Below are 18,851 nucleotides of genomic sequence, written 5' to 3'. Positions count from 1 at the left end.
ATAAAATGTAAGAAGGGATTTGATACAACTTCGAGTAAATGAGTAAATAATAAATAATAAATAAAATTAATAAAAAAGCAGATTTGGATATCATTTAAAGAAGTCGTGAGAAATTCTTGTGCAATGTAAAAACCTCTAACTATAACAAAACTCTTGCTGGTTTTATAAGTCGTAAAGTTTTCTTACGACAACTATTTTTACTTTTTTCCTGATGAACTTTCATGGTGTGAGTGATGAGTGAGGAAAATGCAATCATATTCGATAATAACAGAAGCGAAATAAGCTGCACCACAAGGAAGTGTACTGGGCCGATTTTTACAACTCTACACATGAAATATACCAGATGTTTTCCAAAAGTATTGCAGGAACCCACATACTGTAGGACTGATTACTTATAGCGAGACCTTCAGATACTAACTGTCACTCAGGGAGTCAAGAGAATGGCAAGGAAGCACTAGAACAGACTATTGACATTCTCATGTCAATATCGGAGTAATACAACGCTTGGATAACACCAGAACAGGACACAGATTCAAAAGAACCAAACCATTTGATCTTGCTTTTGTGTAGTGAAGTGCTTCTCATAGAAAAATAGTAGTGCTAATGCATACACTTTGTTACACCAGAGACTAAGATATATATATATATATATATATATATATGTATATATATATATATATATATATATATAATAAATTCAAAAACTTAAAAAAAGCCTGCTTAACTGGATAGTTTATTTATTATTTTCTTTCAACAGTCAATGAGAAACCAGCATATATAAAAACAATCATGATGTGATTGTTGCCTTTTATATTTCGGGATTTGAGATGAAATATTATTATTCGTCAAACTGTGACGAGTAGCGGTCCAATATATAAAAGAAGTAATCTCGATCTAAGCTATATATTTCTTAAATACGTTTAGCTGTTAAAAAATAAAACTATCAAATAAAAAATTGGCTGTTGATTGATGGGTGGCACTGATATAAGTAGGTAACCTGTTTACGATAATGTGAAACTAAAAATGATCAGTGTTCTGTGTCGGTTTAGGACGTCGACCTTGTTTCATCTAGTAAATAGATGGTTGAGTATCGGTCAACAGAGATGAACGCATCAGGTCAATATTAGTTGTTAATGTGTCACACGGTTGGCAATTGACGAGATAATTGGGTTGATTAATTTGATTGAGGGCCACTTATTTTTAATTTTCTTTTTTCTTATAATTCTTTTTACGTTCTTTTTAAGTTATTTCAATTTTTATTTTAAAATTATCAGATTAGGCATTTAGTTATAATATTTGAAAGGGTATAGGAAACAAAAACTCTTAATTTACTTGAATTTTTTTTATTAATCCACTAGAACGTCAACAATCTCCCCATGGGCAATAAGTATTATTATATGATTTCATTTATATAATATAACTATCCTGACATGTAGTAGATCACTTCAGTAAGTGATCTACTATACAACAACAAATAATCTAAATCTTATTTTAGATACCATTCTAACTTATTTTAAATACTATTCTAGCTTATTCTAGAGATTATTAAATCTCACTCTATGTGTCCATTAATCAGTTCGTATGGCAGTTTTCGTTTGAGCCTACGCACTTCACTGTCATCGCGCACATTTAACTCTTTGGTGACTGCATTGGGATGCGCAATAGTCTTTCAGAGTACTTTGCACTAATACTCCGAATCACACTCGTTATGCGTTCTATGAAGATATCACTCTGAAACAGTTTGTTGAACAACCAACACTTTATCCTGGAACCTCTGGAGGATATCTATGTTAGATTTGTTAGTAGTACCCCACAGTTCAATACCATAGGCCGAAATGGGCTTAAGTATTTACTTATAAAGCAAAACCTTATTATCTAATAATACTTTAGATTTACGCCTTATTAGCCAATACATTTGGTTTAATTTACTTGAAAATATTATTTTATTTATTGGAAATAAAAGGTGATTGGTTGAACGGTGATATAAAGCGACACTTAAGTTGAAAATAGACAAGCCTGTCTCACTCATTTATGTTCAGGTATTTTTTTAAAATGGATGGATAATTTGGGCGGTATTACATAAGATGTATTTATTAGGTCCTTGCATGTACTATGTTAATTTTTTTCACTTAAAAATGAATTGGTTGAGAAAAATTGGTAGGATGTGATACCATGTCAAACAAACGGTATTGGTTTAGATGTATGTAGTTCAATTATCGACCTATTTTTACACTTTTTCAGCATTTCGAAACTGTATTGGTAGCCTAGCTATGTTCTATCGATCTGAACAAGTGGTGGGCTATGACCCGTGAGTACGCTAGCAGAACTTCTGTTAAAGCTGTTCACCAAACGAAATAAAATCCTATAGACCTATATCACTGCTGCCAGTAATATCTAAGGTTTTTGAAAAACTCCTGTTGAAAAGAATAAAACCGATCATAGAGAGAAAAACCTAATACCAACACACCAGTTTGGGTTTATTAACAAACAATCAACAATTGATCAGGCCCACAGAATAACAGATTTTATTGAAAAAGCCTTAAAAGCCGATAAGGTTTGGAATGAAGGCCTTGTTCATAAACTACAGAAAATGTTACCAAAACAGCACCCGAACTATTAAAATCGTAGATTACAACCAGAATGTTTAGAGTCAAACAAGAAGAAGCTTACTCTACAATAAAAGAAGCTAAAGCAGGTATACCCCAAGGAAGTGTACTGGGACCAATGCTTTATCTACCCTACACTTGTGATATACCACAAATGGAGAATATTAAGATAGCTACATTTGCTGATGATACTGCGATTATAGCTGTCGGAGACAATAGTGAAGAAGCCTCACGTAAATTATAACAGGCAACTGACAATATAAATAATAGGACACAAGCTTGGAAAATAAAAATTAACGAAAGTAAATCTGTGCATATGCAGTTCACCTACAATCAGAACGTACAAGCACCAATAACCTTAAATGATACTATCATTCCATATAGCATCAACGCTAAATATCTCGGAATGAATCTTGATGCAAATCTTCGCTGGAAGGAACATATAAAGAAAAAAAGAAAAGAACTGGAATTGAAATATAGGAAAATGTATGGCTAATTGGAAGAAAATCACAATTATCAGTAAATAATAAATTGCTATTATATAAGCAAAAACTGAAACCTATATGCACATACGGAGTTAAATTACGGGGATGTTCTGCAAAGAGTAACATTAATAAAATACAAATGTTTAAGAACAAAGTCCTGAGAGGTATTGTGGGTGCACCCAAATAATATAGGACTACCTACATCGAGACCTTCAGATATCCACAGTCAGTGAAGAAATAAAGAGAATTGCAAGAGGACATGAGAAAAGACTCCATTCTCGTGAGAATATTGAAGTATTGCAGCTTTTCAATACCACCAGAATAGGACACAGACTCAAAAGGATCAAACCATCTGATCTTGCGTAGAGTTGTGTAGTGAGGTGAATATTATAAGATAATACAGCAGTAACATATATAAACATTATTTCAATAGACTGAGATAGGACCGACGGGTCCTCCTAGTTATATATCTAGATTTAAGTAATCATAGAGAGAAATTGTGGGTTAGTCGGAAACGACTAGTAACAATGTAATAATTAAATAATAATAATAATAAATTAAAGCTGTAACAGTGTATGCTTCCCAATTCTTACAACGTGTGACCAAATGTTTTTATGTAGCAGGATGACTTCGCGTCTGTTACTCGTTTTTTGTAACAACACTTCGTTCAATTTGTTTAATTGACATCTATAGTAACAGTTTAATTCGGTTTTTGGCAGGTCATAATACACTACAGCTTTTACAGGAAAGGCTTTTCTGGATTGGGATTGGGGTCAATTTCTATCTATTTTGCAGATAGAATATATGACAAATGGAAAATATTACGATGGCTACATTTGCTGACGATGCAGGGATTCTTGCTGTCTGAGACAATAGAGAAATATTCTGGAAAATACCCAAGTTTGGGAAATAAAAATCAACTAAAGTAAATTTGTAAATGTGCATCACGTATAATCAGACATGCACCAACAACAATAAATAATCACACAGTCACTCAGGAAACCAAGAGAATCACAGTGAGGCATGAGGAGAGACTTCATTCTTATGTCAATATCGAATTATTACAGCTCTTGGATAACACCAGAACAAGACTCAAAATAATCAAACCACCTTGTGAAGTGTAGCGTGGTGAGGTGCATTTAATAGAAAAACAGAAGAGTTAATACGCAATTATTATTACACCAAAGACTAAGATAGGACTGAAGGATCCTCCTAGATATATACCTAAATTTAAGTGATTGTAAAGACAGATTTTAAGCTAGTTAGTAACGATTAGTAACAATGTAATAAATGCATTGAAAAGTTAGAATGTAGTTTTACATCTGTTTCAATTAATCATTCCAAGTATACATTGCTTCGAATGACTATTACGTAGGCAAGAAATTTTTGAAATATATTGAGGTAGGTCGACATATCTGATCTCGCGATATTGCTTTGAAATTAAACATCAACTAGAATACATTTTTGAACAAATTACATGGGAGTAGATACTAATAGAAGCTAATTACTTCGAATCCATTGGAAACAAATGGCCGAGGCCGATGAAAAGCAGACTGCAACTGCAAAAAACACCGTGTGAGCTCGGGGAAACATACAAAATAGTAGAAAAGCTCGCACTGACATCATGAATGCTGGATTGTCTTCTATTGCCCAATCACTTGGTTCAGTTTTTAGCTCAGACATCTCAGAAGCTTCAGTGATAAAATAATGGTTTAGTGATGGCGATGAAAATAATAAACTATGGCGATGAAAAGACTCAAAAGGTCATTAAACAAAAGGTATTTAAACTGATTGGTATTTAAAATGTATATGAAAAAAATTGATTTGGAAGTCTTGAAAAAGAAAACGAAATTAATTTTTCGCCAATCCATTATAAAAGTCGGAATATTATTTTAATCGAGTAAAATCGCCACTATTCAAAATACCCACAGTTACAGCGATCTTACACGATATAAAAGTGAAAATAGTAGAAAAAATTCAAGGCTTCCGAATAGAAATTGATAACAATCATGGGAAGTGGCCTAATTTTGATGGGCTCTGCATTCGCAGTTTTCGCGCAGCCCGTATATGGCGTCGATATTTATCGAAATTCTCCTGATTACCCGACCGAAACCGATCGGGTTCATCAAAATCTCCATCAAAATTCCTAGACCCTGAACCGGGCTAGGTCTAACTGCACGGATTTGACTAATTACTTTCGTGCCACGTTATTCGCGGAGTTTCCCATCTCTGCGAAAACTCTCTCGATTATTCTTTTATTTGTTAAAATAATACGTTCTTAATAAGCCTGCACATGAATTCGTCTTTGGCGAGCATGCATTCGTCGAAAGTACGTCGTGGAAGGCTGTGTGTCGCGAACTGATGACCGAAGACCGAAAATGATGCTCTGCAAGGATGACTGCATCTGTTCGTTGTGTCGACAGTTGAAGAGTATCAGCGCGAACAAACTGAACGGGAGCATCAGCGAAAATAACGTATCGAGAAGCGACAATTTCCTGTTGTTCGAGAAAAACGTTCGTTCTGAATGGGATGCGGATGATATTGAAGATGTTGCCGTTAAGAAAGTCGCGACCAAAAAGTTTACGTTCTTCGGTATGGAACTGGATCTGGAGCATGAGAAATTCGAGAGGTTTTCCACGATAGGGCGAAGGGAGAATGATAAAAGGTTACGGGACATTGACAAAAGTGACGTCGTGTGTGGGAATAAACATAAATCAGTGATTTACGTGAATGACAGCGGTGAATCTGACCCTAGGGACACAGGTCGTTCGAACGACGACCAAAACCAGATCAAGATATCTGAAAAACTGGACGACGAAATGATATTGGAGTGGTTAGAACATTGCAATGTTATAAACATCGTTTTCTACAACACCTACGGGTATTCCTGTCAAATTATCAATGAATTAAGTATCTGTACATTCGAGTTTTATTCGGACACAGATGATGATTTCCCTTTGGGAATGGAAGCTGATATGATATCTCAGTATTTAAGTGAAAGACGGTGAGTTTATTATCGAATAGTTTACGTTACATGTTATATTTATAAGGGGTTTGCATTTATCAAGTATGTAAAAACAACTGTTAAACAAACTATCTAATAGCCGGCTTGGTTGGCGCAGTGGTGCGACAGGACGGTCTTCCTTCTGTTGCGATAGTCGCGGGTTCGAATTCTGCTGGGGCATAGTTGGGCTGCTAGGCAAGAGTGTAAAATCCGACAAGAAAAATGATCTCAGTCACGCCAGTAACCAGGCTGGGTAAGAGCGGATGTCTTTTGGGAAGATATCCAAGTTGGTCATTCCCATTCGATGCGCTTAATGCCGAAGACCGTACTTCGGAGTCCATGTTGAACAGTCGGTCCAGTCCAGATAAACCCTAGTTGGTAAAAAGGCAGTGATAAAAATTTTAAGGTGTTCTGCAATTTTTGCAAAAAAAAACTTACCTATTTTTATAAATTAAGTCCAACCTACGTCCATCACTTTGTTATTAAAATTGATTATTTGGGAGATATACTGTTTTTCAATAGATAGCGTAGGAAGAGCTGTTAAATGATATTCGGCTATTGAATTTCTGAGAAATATTTTGATGCGCTTTAATATTGAGAAATACCTTTTGTTGTCATGACAGTTGTTACCATAATTTCTGATAGTTCACCATTTAGTGTTCTGGAATAATTTTTTGAATAAATAATCGACAGCTCAGTTCGTAACCGTTCTGTATCAAGTGTGGGGTAAAAGGAACATACGGCAATGAGTTTATCCTTAGGATTTATCGCAATACTCTCCAGAGTATTCCGAATAGAAAATTGATGCAACTACTAGATGCTATTTAAAATGAAATCGATCTTTTGCACAATTTATTAAAACATTGCACACCCCGAAAGCACAAATTCATTTACTGCTGCTTGGACGGTTACGTTTATTTTGTGGTGGCTTTTGACTTTTTATATATGATGCTTCATTAATGATGTTATCAATATTATTTCGAACTTGAATGATGCTGCGTTCTTTTTACTCTACACTGGATACCACCAGAGGAGAATGCAGACTCAAAAGAATCCAATCATCTGATCTTGTGTAGTGTTGTGTAGTGAGGTGCATATAATAAAAAATACAACACTGACATGTATAAACATTATTTCACCAGAGACTGAGAGAGGGCCGATGGGTCCTTCTAGTCATATACCTAGATTTAAGTTATCATAAAGACAAATTGTTAGTCGGAAACGACTAGTAACAATGTAATAATTAAATAATATATATATATATATATATATATATATATATATATATATATATATATATATATATATATATATATATATATATATATATTGTGTCACCGATCTGACGGCTATTTATGGTTGCTTGATATGAAAGTATTTCGTTTTATTGGAATTTACTTCTTTGTGGGACATATTAAACAAAAATGTAAAGCCTAAAAATTCTTCCACGAGATAAGCTTTAATCGTGTCAAATTTCGCGCAGCCCGGAGTTCTCGCGTTCCTCAAAAAGGGAGGCAAAATTTTCGCTAAACAGATTAATATATAGAAGAAGATTGTACCAATTTTTTAACCGACTTCGAAAAAGGAGGATGTTGTATGTTCGGCTGTATATTTTCTTTTTAATGTACGTTCGCCGATTTCTCCGTCAATTATTGACCGACTTCCAAAATTCTTTTTTTATTCGAAAAAGTGCACTTCCGAGATGGTCTCGTTGTAACTAAGTCAGGATCGGTTCGGGGGAAGGAGGAAATCGAGGGAACTCTCAAATTTCAAAAGCACGTACAAAGTTTTCACATATTTTTTACCTCAAATAATCAGATATTTGTGTCTAATGTCATTGCTGAGCTGATGTGATGAAAAATCGGAAGTAATTTAGTGTAAAAACTATTCATTTTGCTTTTTTAGCGCGAACCCTATGATACGAGACGCATTAGAAACAAGTTACATAACTGTGTTGATGGTTTGAGGATTAGAACGATATGCTAACACGCGGAGGTCGCAGCTTCGATTGTCAACGGTGGCATCAACTTCTTTTTGTTCTAGTTTGATTGGAATATTTGTCGGATCACCTAGACTAGATAGCGGATCCCGCGTCCTGAAGGGTCCCTTATTTTTAATAATCATTTATTTATTACTACTTTTCCTCGTACGGGCTTCAGTTTTAATTGGGCTCCCCATTGTAATACTTAGTAAAATAACTGCGTAATATATTGATCAAATATCCAATACTAAGAAGGGAAAAATAAGAAATTGTTTTTTTTAAGCGAGAAAATGATCAGAATACATGCAAGCACTTAATATTTCGAAAAAAGCCTACTCTTTTAGACGATGCAAATAATTCTGTTAAATAATTGACAAGCAGCTAAATATGCGACGTTATAGTGAAGTGCGCAGACTAAAACGTTTAACATCACCTGATTACTGGACATATATAGTCTTTAGAATAAGACTAATTAATTAAGATAATATTTTATACAGGAGATCGCTTAATGAAGTGATTTTCTACATGCCATGTATATCACTACATAGTATAAAACAAAGTCGCCTTTTCTGTCCCTATATCCCTATGTGCGCTTAAATCTTTAAAACTACGCAACGGATTTTGATGCGGTTTTTTTCAATAGATAGAGTGATTCAAGAGGAAGGTTTATATGTATAATACATGCATAATATACTAAGGCAACATTGCTAATTTTAGAGGTTTCTAACGTGATGTCGTAAATTAACCTATTTTTTTAGGCTTATTTAGCAATTAGCAAAAACGCTGCCTAACCCTACGAGTTAGATCAAATTAATGTACTACAGTATTGTACACCATAAAAAGGTCTACAAAAAAGTCCGCGATGGTATATGTTGATTTTTTAGGGATAACCCACATTAACCATTTTTATTGTTTACTTTTTACGTGAGAAAATGGCTTATTTACGAAGCTATTTTAAGCAATACGGCATTAATCCTTATCGAATTAAGTACCTTAAATACAGTGTGCAATTAATATAGATCAATATGGTTCCATACAGCATGTAAATTAAACAAATATATTCGGAGATATTACAAATTTAAAATTTGCGTTTAAAAATGTATAATGTAATAAAAATTGTATGAATTTAGATATTCCAAAGATAGCAGGAAATCTTCATAGTAAGTATAGGGGAAGAGGAATTGTTTTACTCCAAATTTAATGCGTGCAGGCCAAGGGCAGTAATGAATGAACCAAAAATACTGGATCGATTTTAATCATGTTTTCATTGAGTGACATAGGCATATATATTTTATGCCCGTGCAAAGTCGGCGCGGGCCGCTATGTTTTTATATACAACGTTCATATTTTTTCTGTAGTGTATTTAATTTAGTATCAGCATTGCACCCGTGCGAAGCCGGGGCGGGTCGCTAGTATAGTATAGACATAAGAAGTACTTATTGCCTATAGGGCAGATTGTGGAATCACAAAGAGTAAAAAAAATAAAATAAGTAATTGACAATTTTTTGCTAGTTTTTTCCCTTCATAACATTAATACACTTATATTTTTATATCTCCATAATATAATTTCTCGAAACAAAAACAAATTTTAATTAACCGAATTACCGAACCCGGATTTGTTTGCCCGGATCTCCCTCAAAAGAGAAGAGAAATAAGATTTTTTCTCAATATCACTTCGTGACAAATATTATTCGGCTTATTTTTTTTTCGTTGGTTTCCCCAGCCCCACCGAATTTTCTTCCGAGGATTAAAATAATGTGTTTTGAAAGCTAAATTTAAAAGTTGGAGGTAAATCAATTGGTGGATATTTAATTTCTATTTAAACAGTTTAATTATTCGAGAAGACTTGAGCTGGACGGAGACAAGGATCCAGAAAAAAGAGGTCTTTTTTATATAGAGCCTGCCTTATTTTATCAGCTTCGTCGCTCTCTATATATTCGTCTCGAGGCTTGATGTAATTTGGTTAATTTGTTTTTTATGTATACGATGCGATTTGACAGTATAAGGGTTATTTTTCAACCGACGTCAAAAAAGGAGGAGGTTCTGCTTTCCACTGTATATATTTTTTATGTATGTTCGCGCCGATTTCTCCGTCAATTATCGACCGATTTCCAAAATTCTTTTTTTATTCGAAAGAGTGCACTTCCGAGATGGTTTCATTGGAACTAAGTCAGGATCGGTTGGGGGGAAGGGAGGAAATCGAAGGAACTCTCAAATTTCAAAGGCACGTAAAAAACTTTCTCATATTTTTTTTCTAAAATAAACAGGTATTTGGATATAATGTTATTGCTGAACTGATGTAAGGGAAGATCGGAAGTCATTCAGTTTGCTTTTCCACTATCCATATCATATGGGTAGCCGTAGAAATATTGCAATAAGGGCAACTGTTTTTATGGTTATGGTTAGAGGGTTCAACTCACATGAGGAGGTCGTGGGTTCGATTCCCGGCGGGGGCGACGACTTCTTGTTGTTCTAATTTGGCTAGAACATTTGTCAAATCATCTAGGTTAGGTAGCGGACCCCGGGAGCTGAGGCTTTCCTTATTTTCAATCATTGTTTCTTTATTCCTGTGTTTGTAATTTTTTAATATATATAGTAACACTAAAATGAGAAAAATAAAATATTTTTAACAAAAAAAATAAACCGATTTCGAAAAATAAATAAGGAACTCATTAAAAAGTAAAAAATAATCAAACAATTTTTAACACAAAAAAAAACGTTTAAAAAATATGTACATAATACTCGTAATAACTAAATAAAAATAATCAAAACCCTTATTTAACCTATGTATCTACTACACGCATTTTATATTCTACTATATACACACAATCTAGCTTATTACCTACCTAAAGCTATTTATTTATTTACAATATTTATTAATTTATAATTTAATTTTGTTTATATGTCACAAAATTATATTATTATTTTTGTATTGTTATTGTTAATTTTTTTTTTTAATATTTTATTTTTCTCTTTTTAGTGTTTATTATTATTATTAGATATATTATTATATTATTTAGATATTTATTAAATATGTTATAATTTTTCTAGATGTGTCGATAATTAATTTCCGGCATCTGTACCAGAATTCACTAATCATATGTTTACAATATTTTGACTTTATGCATATTATGTTATTTTATTCTACCGACATTTACCTCAAAACTAAACATTTTAAAATTACGCTCGACCAAAATAAGAGCGTTATCAATTTATAATATTTAGAGAATGTTTAGTTTTGTATCTGAGAAGCTGCATTTAGCAAGCGTCACTTTTTTTTCCGTACGAAAAAAGGGGGAAACTCATTGTTTGTTGATAGAGACTTTCGACAACTTAAATATGGCGGTTTCGTTATCCAAGACAAGAAACGTCTTGGTAGATTGAAAACGTTTGAAGATGCGGATTTGCGGGAGTTTTTTGATGAAGATTCAACAGAACCTCCAAGACAATTAGCAGAAAAGTTGAATGTACGTTGGGTCGCAATTTGTGAATGATAAGAACTGATGGGATGGGAAATATCCAAAGGAGATAGAGAATAAATGCTGCTTCGAACGTAATATATTCAGGCGGTGAAAAATGGATTTATTTTATAAATCCTAAGCGATATCACCTGGTGAAGCCAGTTCATTGACTGCAAGGCCAAATTACTTTGGTCGTAAGACTATAATCTGTGTCTAGTAGGACCAGTTTGGTATCATGTATTATAAACTGTTGAAATCTGCAGAAACAGTTAATACTGATCGTTGTCGACAAAAACAATCAATTTGGAGTGTGCATTGATCAAAAAACGTCCACAATTCGCTCAAAGATATGATAAGGTGATTTTGCAGTATGTCAACGCGTCATCTCCTGCAGCAAGACTAGTCAAAGAAATGAGAGAAATCACTTTAATGCGAAATTTTATTTTATCTGTCGTAGTCTCCAGATCTGACTATCCGAATACCATATTTTCGCATGTGTGCTTCTACCTAGCGAATTCGAAAGTTAAAAAATAGTTCGATGAATGGCTTAGCCCCAATGACAAACTGTTCTATTGGAATGGCATTCGTCAGTTGGCTGAGAGATGGGCGAAATGTTAAAAATAAAATAGTCAATACTTTCTACTAGCATTCTTATCAGTATTTTTGGAAAATGACATTAAGATCCTGGATTTTGTCATTTCTGCTGGTCTTTCTAAAGATTATAAATTCCACAATATGTGATATGATAAAAGTTTTGCAGTATTAAATTACACCCATCAAATATTGGACATTTATGATTATGGAAGAAAAAAAAACTAATTTTTGTTCGTTAAAAAATATTTTATGTTTGGTATAATTTCGTTAACTTTTAATACACTTATTTTAATAACCTTTCAATTACTTTTGACATCCCAAAACCATGTTTATTTCTTGGTTGATTTGTTTTCTTGAAACATTAATTAGTTTTAGAGCTGAAGAGGCTGATTTGTACTACTTTTCATATTATTTTCCTCATTCGAAACAAGGGCTCAACAGAAGTTTTCGACATATCAGATGCTTGCTTGTATTCTGACCATTTCATCACGTTAACAAGGTTGGTACAATATATATATATATATATATATATATATATATATATATATATATATATATATATATATATATATATATATATATATAACAGTTTCTATGGATTTTAACAACTTGTAGCATATTATAATTTATTGGTTTCATTATATGCACAGAATAATTTTATTCTCCTCTTATCGTCCTATAAGCCTGTTACCTGTCATCTCAAAACTTTTCGAAAAACTATACATTAAGAGACTAAAATTAATCGCAGAGTAGAGAAATATTATTCCAGACCATCAATTTGGCTTCCGTAATAAACACGGAACCACAGAACAAATACATAGATTAGTCAACCAAATAAAAAAAAATTTAAACGATAAAAAATTGCTCCGCAACATTTCTCGATATTTCTCAGGTCTTTGACAAGGTGTGGCATAAATTACTGCACGTTAAATTGAAAGAGCTTTTGCCCCATACGCACTTTCAATTGCTGAAATCGTACCTCACAGACAGACATTTTATTGTCAAAAAGGGTGATGAATACACTGACCTACAGCCCATATATTCGGGTGTTCCACAGGGCATACCAGGTGTTCTCGACTCATTGTTATATCTTATGTATACAGCTGACCTAACGACTTCAAGAAACACTACTGTTGTAACATATGCTGACGATACAGCGGTTTTATCATCACACGAGGATCCAATATCAGCTACAAAAGCCTCCAACTTCATTTTAACAAAGTCGAATTGTGGTTGAAAACGTGGCGTATCAAAGCAAATGAAACAAAATCTATCCATATGACATTCACCTTTTGTAGAAGGACATGTCCTCAGTAAAATTGATAATAATCATGAACCTCCGCAAGCAGACAATGTTAAATATCTGGGAATGCATTTTGATCGACGTCCGATATGGAAAAAACATATAGTGACAAAACGCAAACAGCTTGGGCTTAAACTAAACCAAATATTTTGGTTGGTAGGGCGTAAATCTAAATTATCATTAAATAAGAAGGTTTTGCTGTATAAGGCAATACTTAGGCGCATCTGGACCTAACATGGATATCGTCCAGAGGTTCCAGAATAAAGTGTTGCGAGTCATCGTCGGTGCCCCATATTACGTGTCCAATAAACTGATTCAACGCGATATTCCCATAGAACCCATAACGAGTGTTTACATATGGAGCTATGCCACCATACCCTAGAGAATTCTTTGATAGGCTTCGATAGCAGATTTCTTTACATCTAACAACAAAAGTAATGAATATCGGAGATGCAATTTAATTTGCGTCTGTATGAACTGAATAACTCAATAATATTAAATGGTAAACTATTATTTTATATATAGAAATACCAAGACCATCGAATTTAATGGAGTTAGGTTAAGTTGTTTATATTGTACTTTCACCAAAGGATATCGCTGATCAAAATACATGCAAACAACTAATATTTTACAGATTTAGTAAACTACGCCAATTATCTTTTCTTCGATCGGATGGTTTGATATCTAGCGAATAGTATTAATTGAGAAATTCGAATCAATAATGGCCTTAGCAACTCCCATAAAATACCGAAGAAATGCAATTTATTTATTTCTGCAAAAGGTCTTAAATAATTCTTTTAATTATTAAGTTGAAAAATAAAGTTATCTCGCTATTTCTCGTATTGGACTGCAGTTTTTCGCAATATTCCTTATTTATTGGCATTTTAAATTATTTAATGATATAACATTATCGATGATTAAATTGTTTTATTCGGTCTAATTGAGCTAAAATATGTTGAGATGATCTGCCTAGGGTGTTTTGTTGATATTTAGTGCCTATTAATTGTAGAAGTCGATCTGTTACGGTCGTATGTTTGAATAAATTCGTTTTAAATAGATATTATATATATATATATATATATATATATATATATATATATATATATATATATATATATATATATATATATATATATATAAGATAACCTTGTAAATGGATTCAACTCGTTAGGCAACCACACATTCACTGGCAAGTAACAGGTGGTACCGACTATCTTTTATTGAGTAGGTGAACTACATGTGAAAATAATTTGAAACGGACCCTAAATAGTAGTATTCGACAACAAAATGATAAGACAACAAGATAAAATAAAACACTGTGAAATATAATTTCAAGCCGTATAATTTATTGACATTGATAGAGTAATTTGGAACTAATATTTTAAATTGTTTGTACTAAATATTAAAAATCTTAAAAAGACATTTTTATATAAGGGATGTAAACTTGTTTTATATTTTGTATCCTTGAGTTATAAGAAACAGGTAACCATTTGCTTCGATGTTTTTCTGCGAAAAATTTTTGTTGGGTTAGGTTTTTACTCGAGTTTATCGGTGTATATCACGATTTACCAGCTACAAACAAACCTTTTTAAAACCAAATGATCATCAGCACTATCTTATTTCCTTGAATTGGTTATATTTTTCTTGTTTTATTAAATCAAAGAAGGCTAACGAAAAGTAATAATGGTGTTGTCATCAGAGCTGGGTAAAATACATCCTTTAGTTTAATTAAAATACAAATTACAAGACCCTATCTCACGGGTATTTGAAATACGAAATAAAAATATTTTTATTAAGTTGTGCATCGGAAATATATAGTCTATTCGAAGTTATTTTGTACATACGTCATCTAAATTTGTGACGTCAGAACGTCGCAATGTCTCCGCACCAACTCTGAGTTTTAGTTCAGTTGGGCTTTGATATACAACAAAATTTTAATCTAAATAAAATAATTGAACAAAAATGTTATCAAATATGATTTATTTTAACATACTAGTATATCTAAAAACTACAGTTAATTATAGAGCCACAATATTTTATAGGTTATAGATATAATCTCTTATCACTATTGCTTTTAAGAATTTTGCATACGTCTGACAACTGGACGAATTTGACAGGCTCATTCGTTCACGTGTTCGTACTAATCAGACATCATTTGTCTCTTTTTAATTAGAATAAAATGAAAAGGAAAATATTGTCAGGTTCTGAAACGAATTTACAAATTGCATACAAATACATTAAATATCTTGGTGACGTATGTACAAAAAAACTTTGAATAGACTATATATTAACTATTTTTATTTCAGATACGAAATACAAATTACAAAGTACAGACATGTTTTGGGCTAATAATTTTTTTTATAACATCTTTATTAGATACGCTTAGTATAATTTTAATTTACACTTAATTTATTACTATTTTTCCTATGTACTTGGATTAATTAACAAGTAAGACGAGTGCGAGAAAATACATGAGTATGTATTCCTCAATTATAAAATTATAATTATTTATTAATTATTAACTTATAGCTATAGTTTACACTAAATGTATACACTTTATATAAGTTCGTATGGTTTTGTTCGCTTCAATCTCCTGACATCCTGCGCGCTGTCGAGCAGTTGTATTGCTTCCACGTTAGTATGATTTAGTAATCTTCTTTCGTGTTTTAAGGCGAAATCTTGGATAACTTCGCAAATCCATTTGATTTCCAGGTCATCAGTTCTTCATTAGTTACATAGCGATAGGCATTGGTAATCAATCGAAGAACCATGTTTTGACAGCGTTGTATGACTAGTTGATTTGAATTTTTAGTGCAACCCCATATTTGCACCCCATAGGTCCAAATTGGCTTTATAATTGTATTATAGATCAACCTCTTTGATTTTAGATCAAGTTGAGATTATCTTCCGACTAATCAGTATAGTTGTTTTATTTTGGTTCTAATGTGTTTTGCTTTTTGTCTAACATGATGCTTCCAATTTAATCTACCGTCAAGATGGGTTCCAACGTATTTTGCTGATTCTGCTTGAGGAATCGGGCATCCATTGAGTGATATAATAAAGTTTTTATTATTTCGCCTTAATGCAAAATTAACGTGCTAAAGAGGATTATGTGTAAGCTCATTTAAACGTGAAGTGATTGAATTCTGATTAATTATTATTTAATAACGATATATTTTTATTTTTCAGATTGTCGAGCAACTCTCGTACCGACCATTCGACGTTCCAGCATGGTAACGAGAACGATATCGAGCTCAACAAAAACTCGCTCAAGAAGGACACCTCACGCGTCCACACGCCCGCCAATGTCATCAGCAAACCGGCCTTTTCACCTACCACCACCGAACAGGCAAGCTCCAATGAGAGAATGGTATATTCGTGAATGTCTTCACGAAAACTACGTTGTTTACGCGCCATTCACGACACCACTTCGTTCCAGGTCTCCCCGAAACGCAAAGTGGAACACTTTCAACATCTGTATGTAGCCAACAATGTGAAGACTTCCACGTTCAGCGAACAGATCGAGAAAAATAACATATCCAGCAATAAAAGCAACTTAAACAACAGTGCCGAGTACAACTGTTCACACTCATCCATTAATATGGTATTTTTTTTATTCCACTACGTTATAATAGGTGTAGTAAAATACATCCATTATTCTTATTTGAAGGCTTTATTTAATACTAATGACAGCCCTGTGGTCGAAATTCGACAACAATTTATTAAGTTAATCATCTTTCTCTCCTAAAAAGATAATGGGAATAATTTCAAAATTATATATTACGAAAACTTGTTTAAATATCTTAAATATAAGATCAGAAAAGTATTTGAAGTTAATTAAGATAATCTATGTCTGTATATAAAAACATATTAAAATGTATACGAACTATTTCAAGAACTAACATTCACTAAGGTTTTTTAAATGGCATTTAATTAAATCTAATTTCCACTAAATTTCAATAAGTAATAAAGCTTCGATAAGTTATTTAAACTTATTACTACATCACTAAACATTTTGACATAAATGTCATAAGTGAGATTATTTTCAGAATTATAATAATTTGAAAGCATCAAATATATAGTCTATTCAATATTGTTTTGTATATACGTAATCTAAATTTGTGACGTCAAAACTTCGCAATGTTGCCGCATTAACCCTGAGTTTTAGTGTTTAGTTTGGCTTTAACATAACACAAAATTCTAATCTAAATAAATTAACTGAATAAAAATGTTATCAAACATAATTTATTTTGACATTATATTATATCTAAAAACTACAATTAATTATACATCCAAGATATTTTATAGGTTAGAGTTTTGAATTTGAGGAGCATTTTGCATATGTCTGAGAACTGGACGACTTTAACAGGCCCATTCGTTTACGTGTTCGAACTAACCAGACAGCATTGTGTTTCTTTTCTTTGTAACTAAAATAAAATGAGAGAGAAAATCTTATTCGTTGTTTAGTTATCACAACGATTATTATGTACATATTTTATTTTAAAATGTTTTTTTTTGTGTTAAAAATCTAAGTTTGATTATTTTTTAAATTTGAGTTCCTTATTTATTTTTTGAACTCGGTTAATTTTTTTTTGTTAAAAATATGTTATTTAAAGCCTTTTTGTTTCCTTCTCCTAGTCCTTCAATTGTCGCAAACTGTCTTTCACAACTTTTCACCAACGAAATAGTTTGTCATGGACAGGACCAAGTGGTAGTCACATGATACTAGGTTTGGACTAAGAGGTAGATGTCCAATCTGGCGGAGATTATGGGGAGTTGTTATAAATACCTGATATGGTCTTATATATGTTATGTATTAAAAAACACCTTTTGTATCTTCGTACATATTCTCTTCTGATATATTGGTTCCAGCCTTTACTAGACTGACGGTATTTCTCGTCTTCTTTCTTTCTTCCCATATTCTCTTTACCTTTCTTGAGGCCACTATGTTCTGTAAAAGTCCCGGCACACTGAGTTGTCTCCTTTTTATGTCCTCTTCCACTGATTGAATGTTTAAATGAGGTATTTTTTTTTTCACCCTGTCTATCTTTGTTGCTTTTCTATACCCGACCTCTTCTAAGGCATCTCATTTATGCTGCATGTGTTTTGCTTTTATCTCTCTTTGGTAATACCCACGTATGGAAGTTGAATATTATTTTGGACACTATTGCTTTAAATTTCATTTTTATTGACCAATTTACTATTGATAGTGAAGAAAAAATGCACGGTTTTTCCTATTCTGGCATTCTAATCCTCTTCTCCTAACTGATTAGTGAGGTAGTCGGTTTAATTGTTCACAGTACAGGTTTTATGGTATATAATTTCTTGCGAATCCAATCAAGCGCACAGCAGGAAACTTGGTCACTGTTCACTCAAAATTTTTTGCTTGACGTTCTCGTAAGTGATTTACTTTTCAT

General features: G+C 32.8%; 1 protein-coding gene across 3 annotated transcripts in view; it reads left to right on the top strand.

Moving 5' to 3' along the window:
• Nucleotides 1-18,851, top strand: part of LOC143205143 (ankyrin repeat and BTB/POZ domain-containing protein 2) — a 99,136-nt gene that overhangs the window by 13,125 nt on the left and 67,160 nt on the right. Inside the window, exons 1-3 of one of the 3 annotated variants that reach the window (XM_076418234.1) lie at nucleotides 5,420-6,095; nucleotides 16,624-16,804; nucleotides 16,874-17,038. In XM_076418234.1, the coding sequence (XP_076274349.1) occupies nucleotides 5,470-6,095; nucleotides 16,624-16,804; nucleotides 16,874-17,038 (972 nt within the window). In that variant the 5' untranslated portion in view covers nucleotides 5,420-5,469. Of the gene's footprint in view, nucleotides 1-5,419; nucleotides 6,096-16,623; nucleotides 16,805-16,873; nucleotides 17,039-18,851 lie in introns of those variants that run through there. The other 2 variants (XR_013007768.1, XM_076418235.1) reach the window with 2 other exon arrangements.

The sequence above is a fragment of the Rhynchophorus ferrugineus genome, unplaced genomic scaffold (genome assembly GCF_030347505.1).
Source record: "Rhynchophorus ferrugineus isolate W39M unplaced genomic scaffold, kcgeb_rfMv2 rfM11, whole genome shotgun sequence".
Taxonomy (NCBI): domain Eukaryota; kingdom Metazoa; phylum Arthropoda; class Insecta; order Coleoptera; family Curculionidae; genus Rhynchophorus; species Rhynchophorus ferrugineus.
This window is presented reverse-complemented; position numbering and strand designations above follow the sequence as displayed.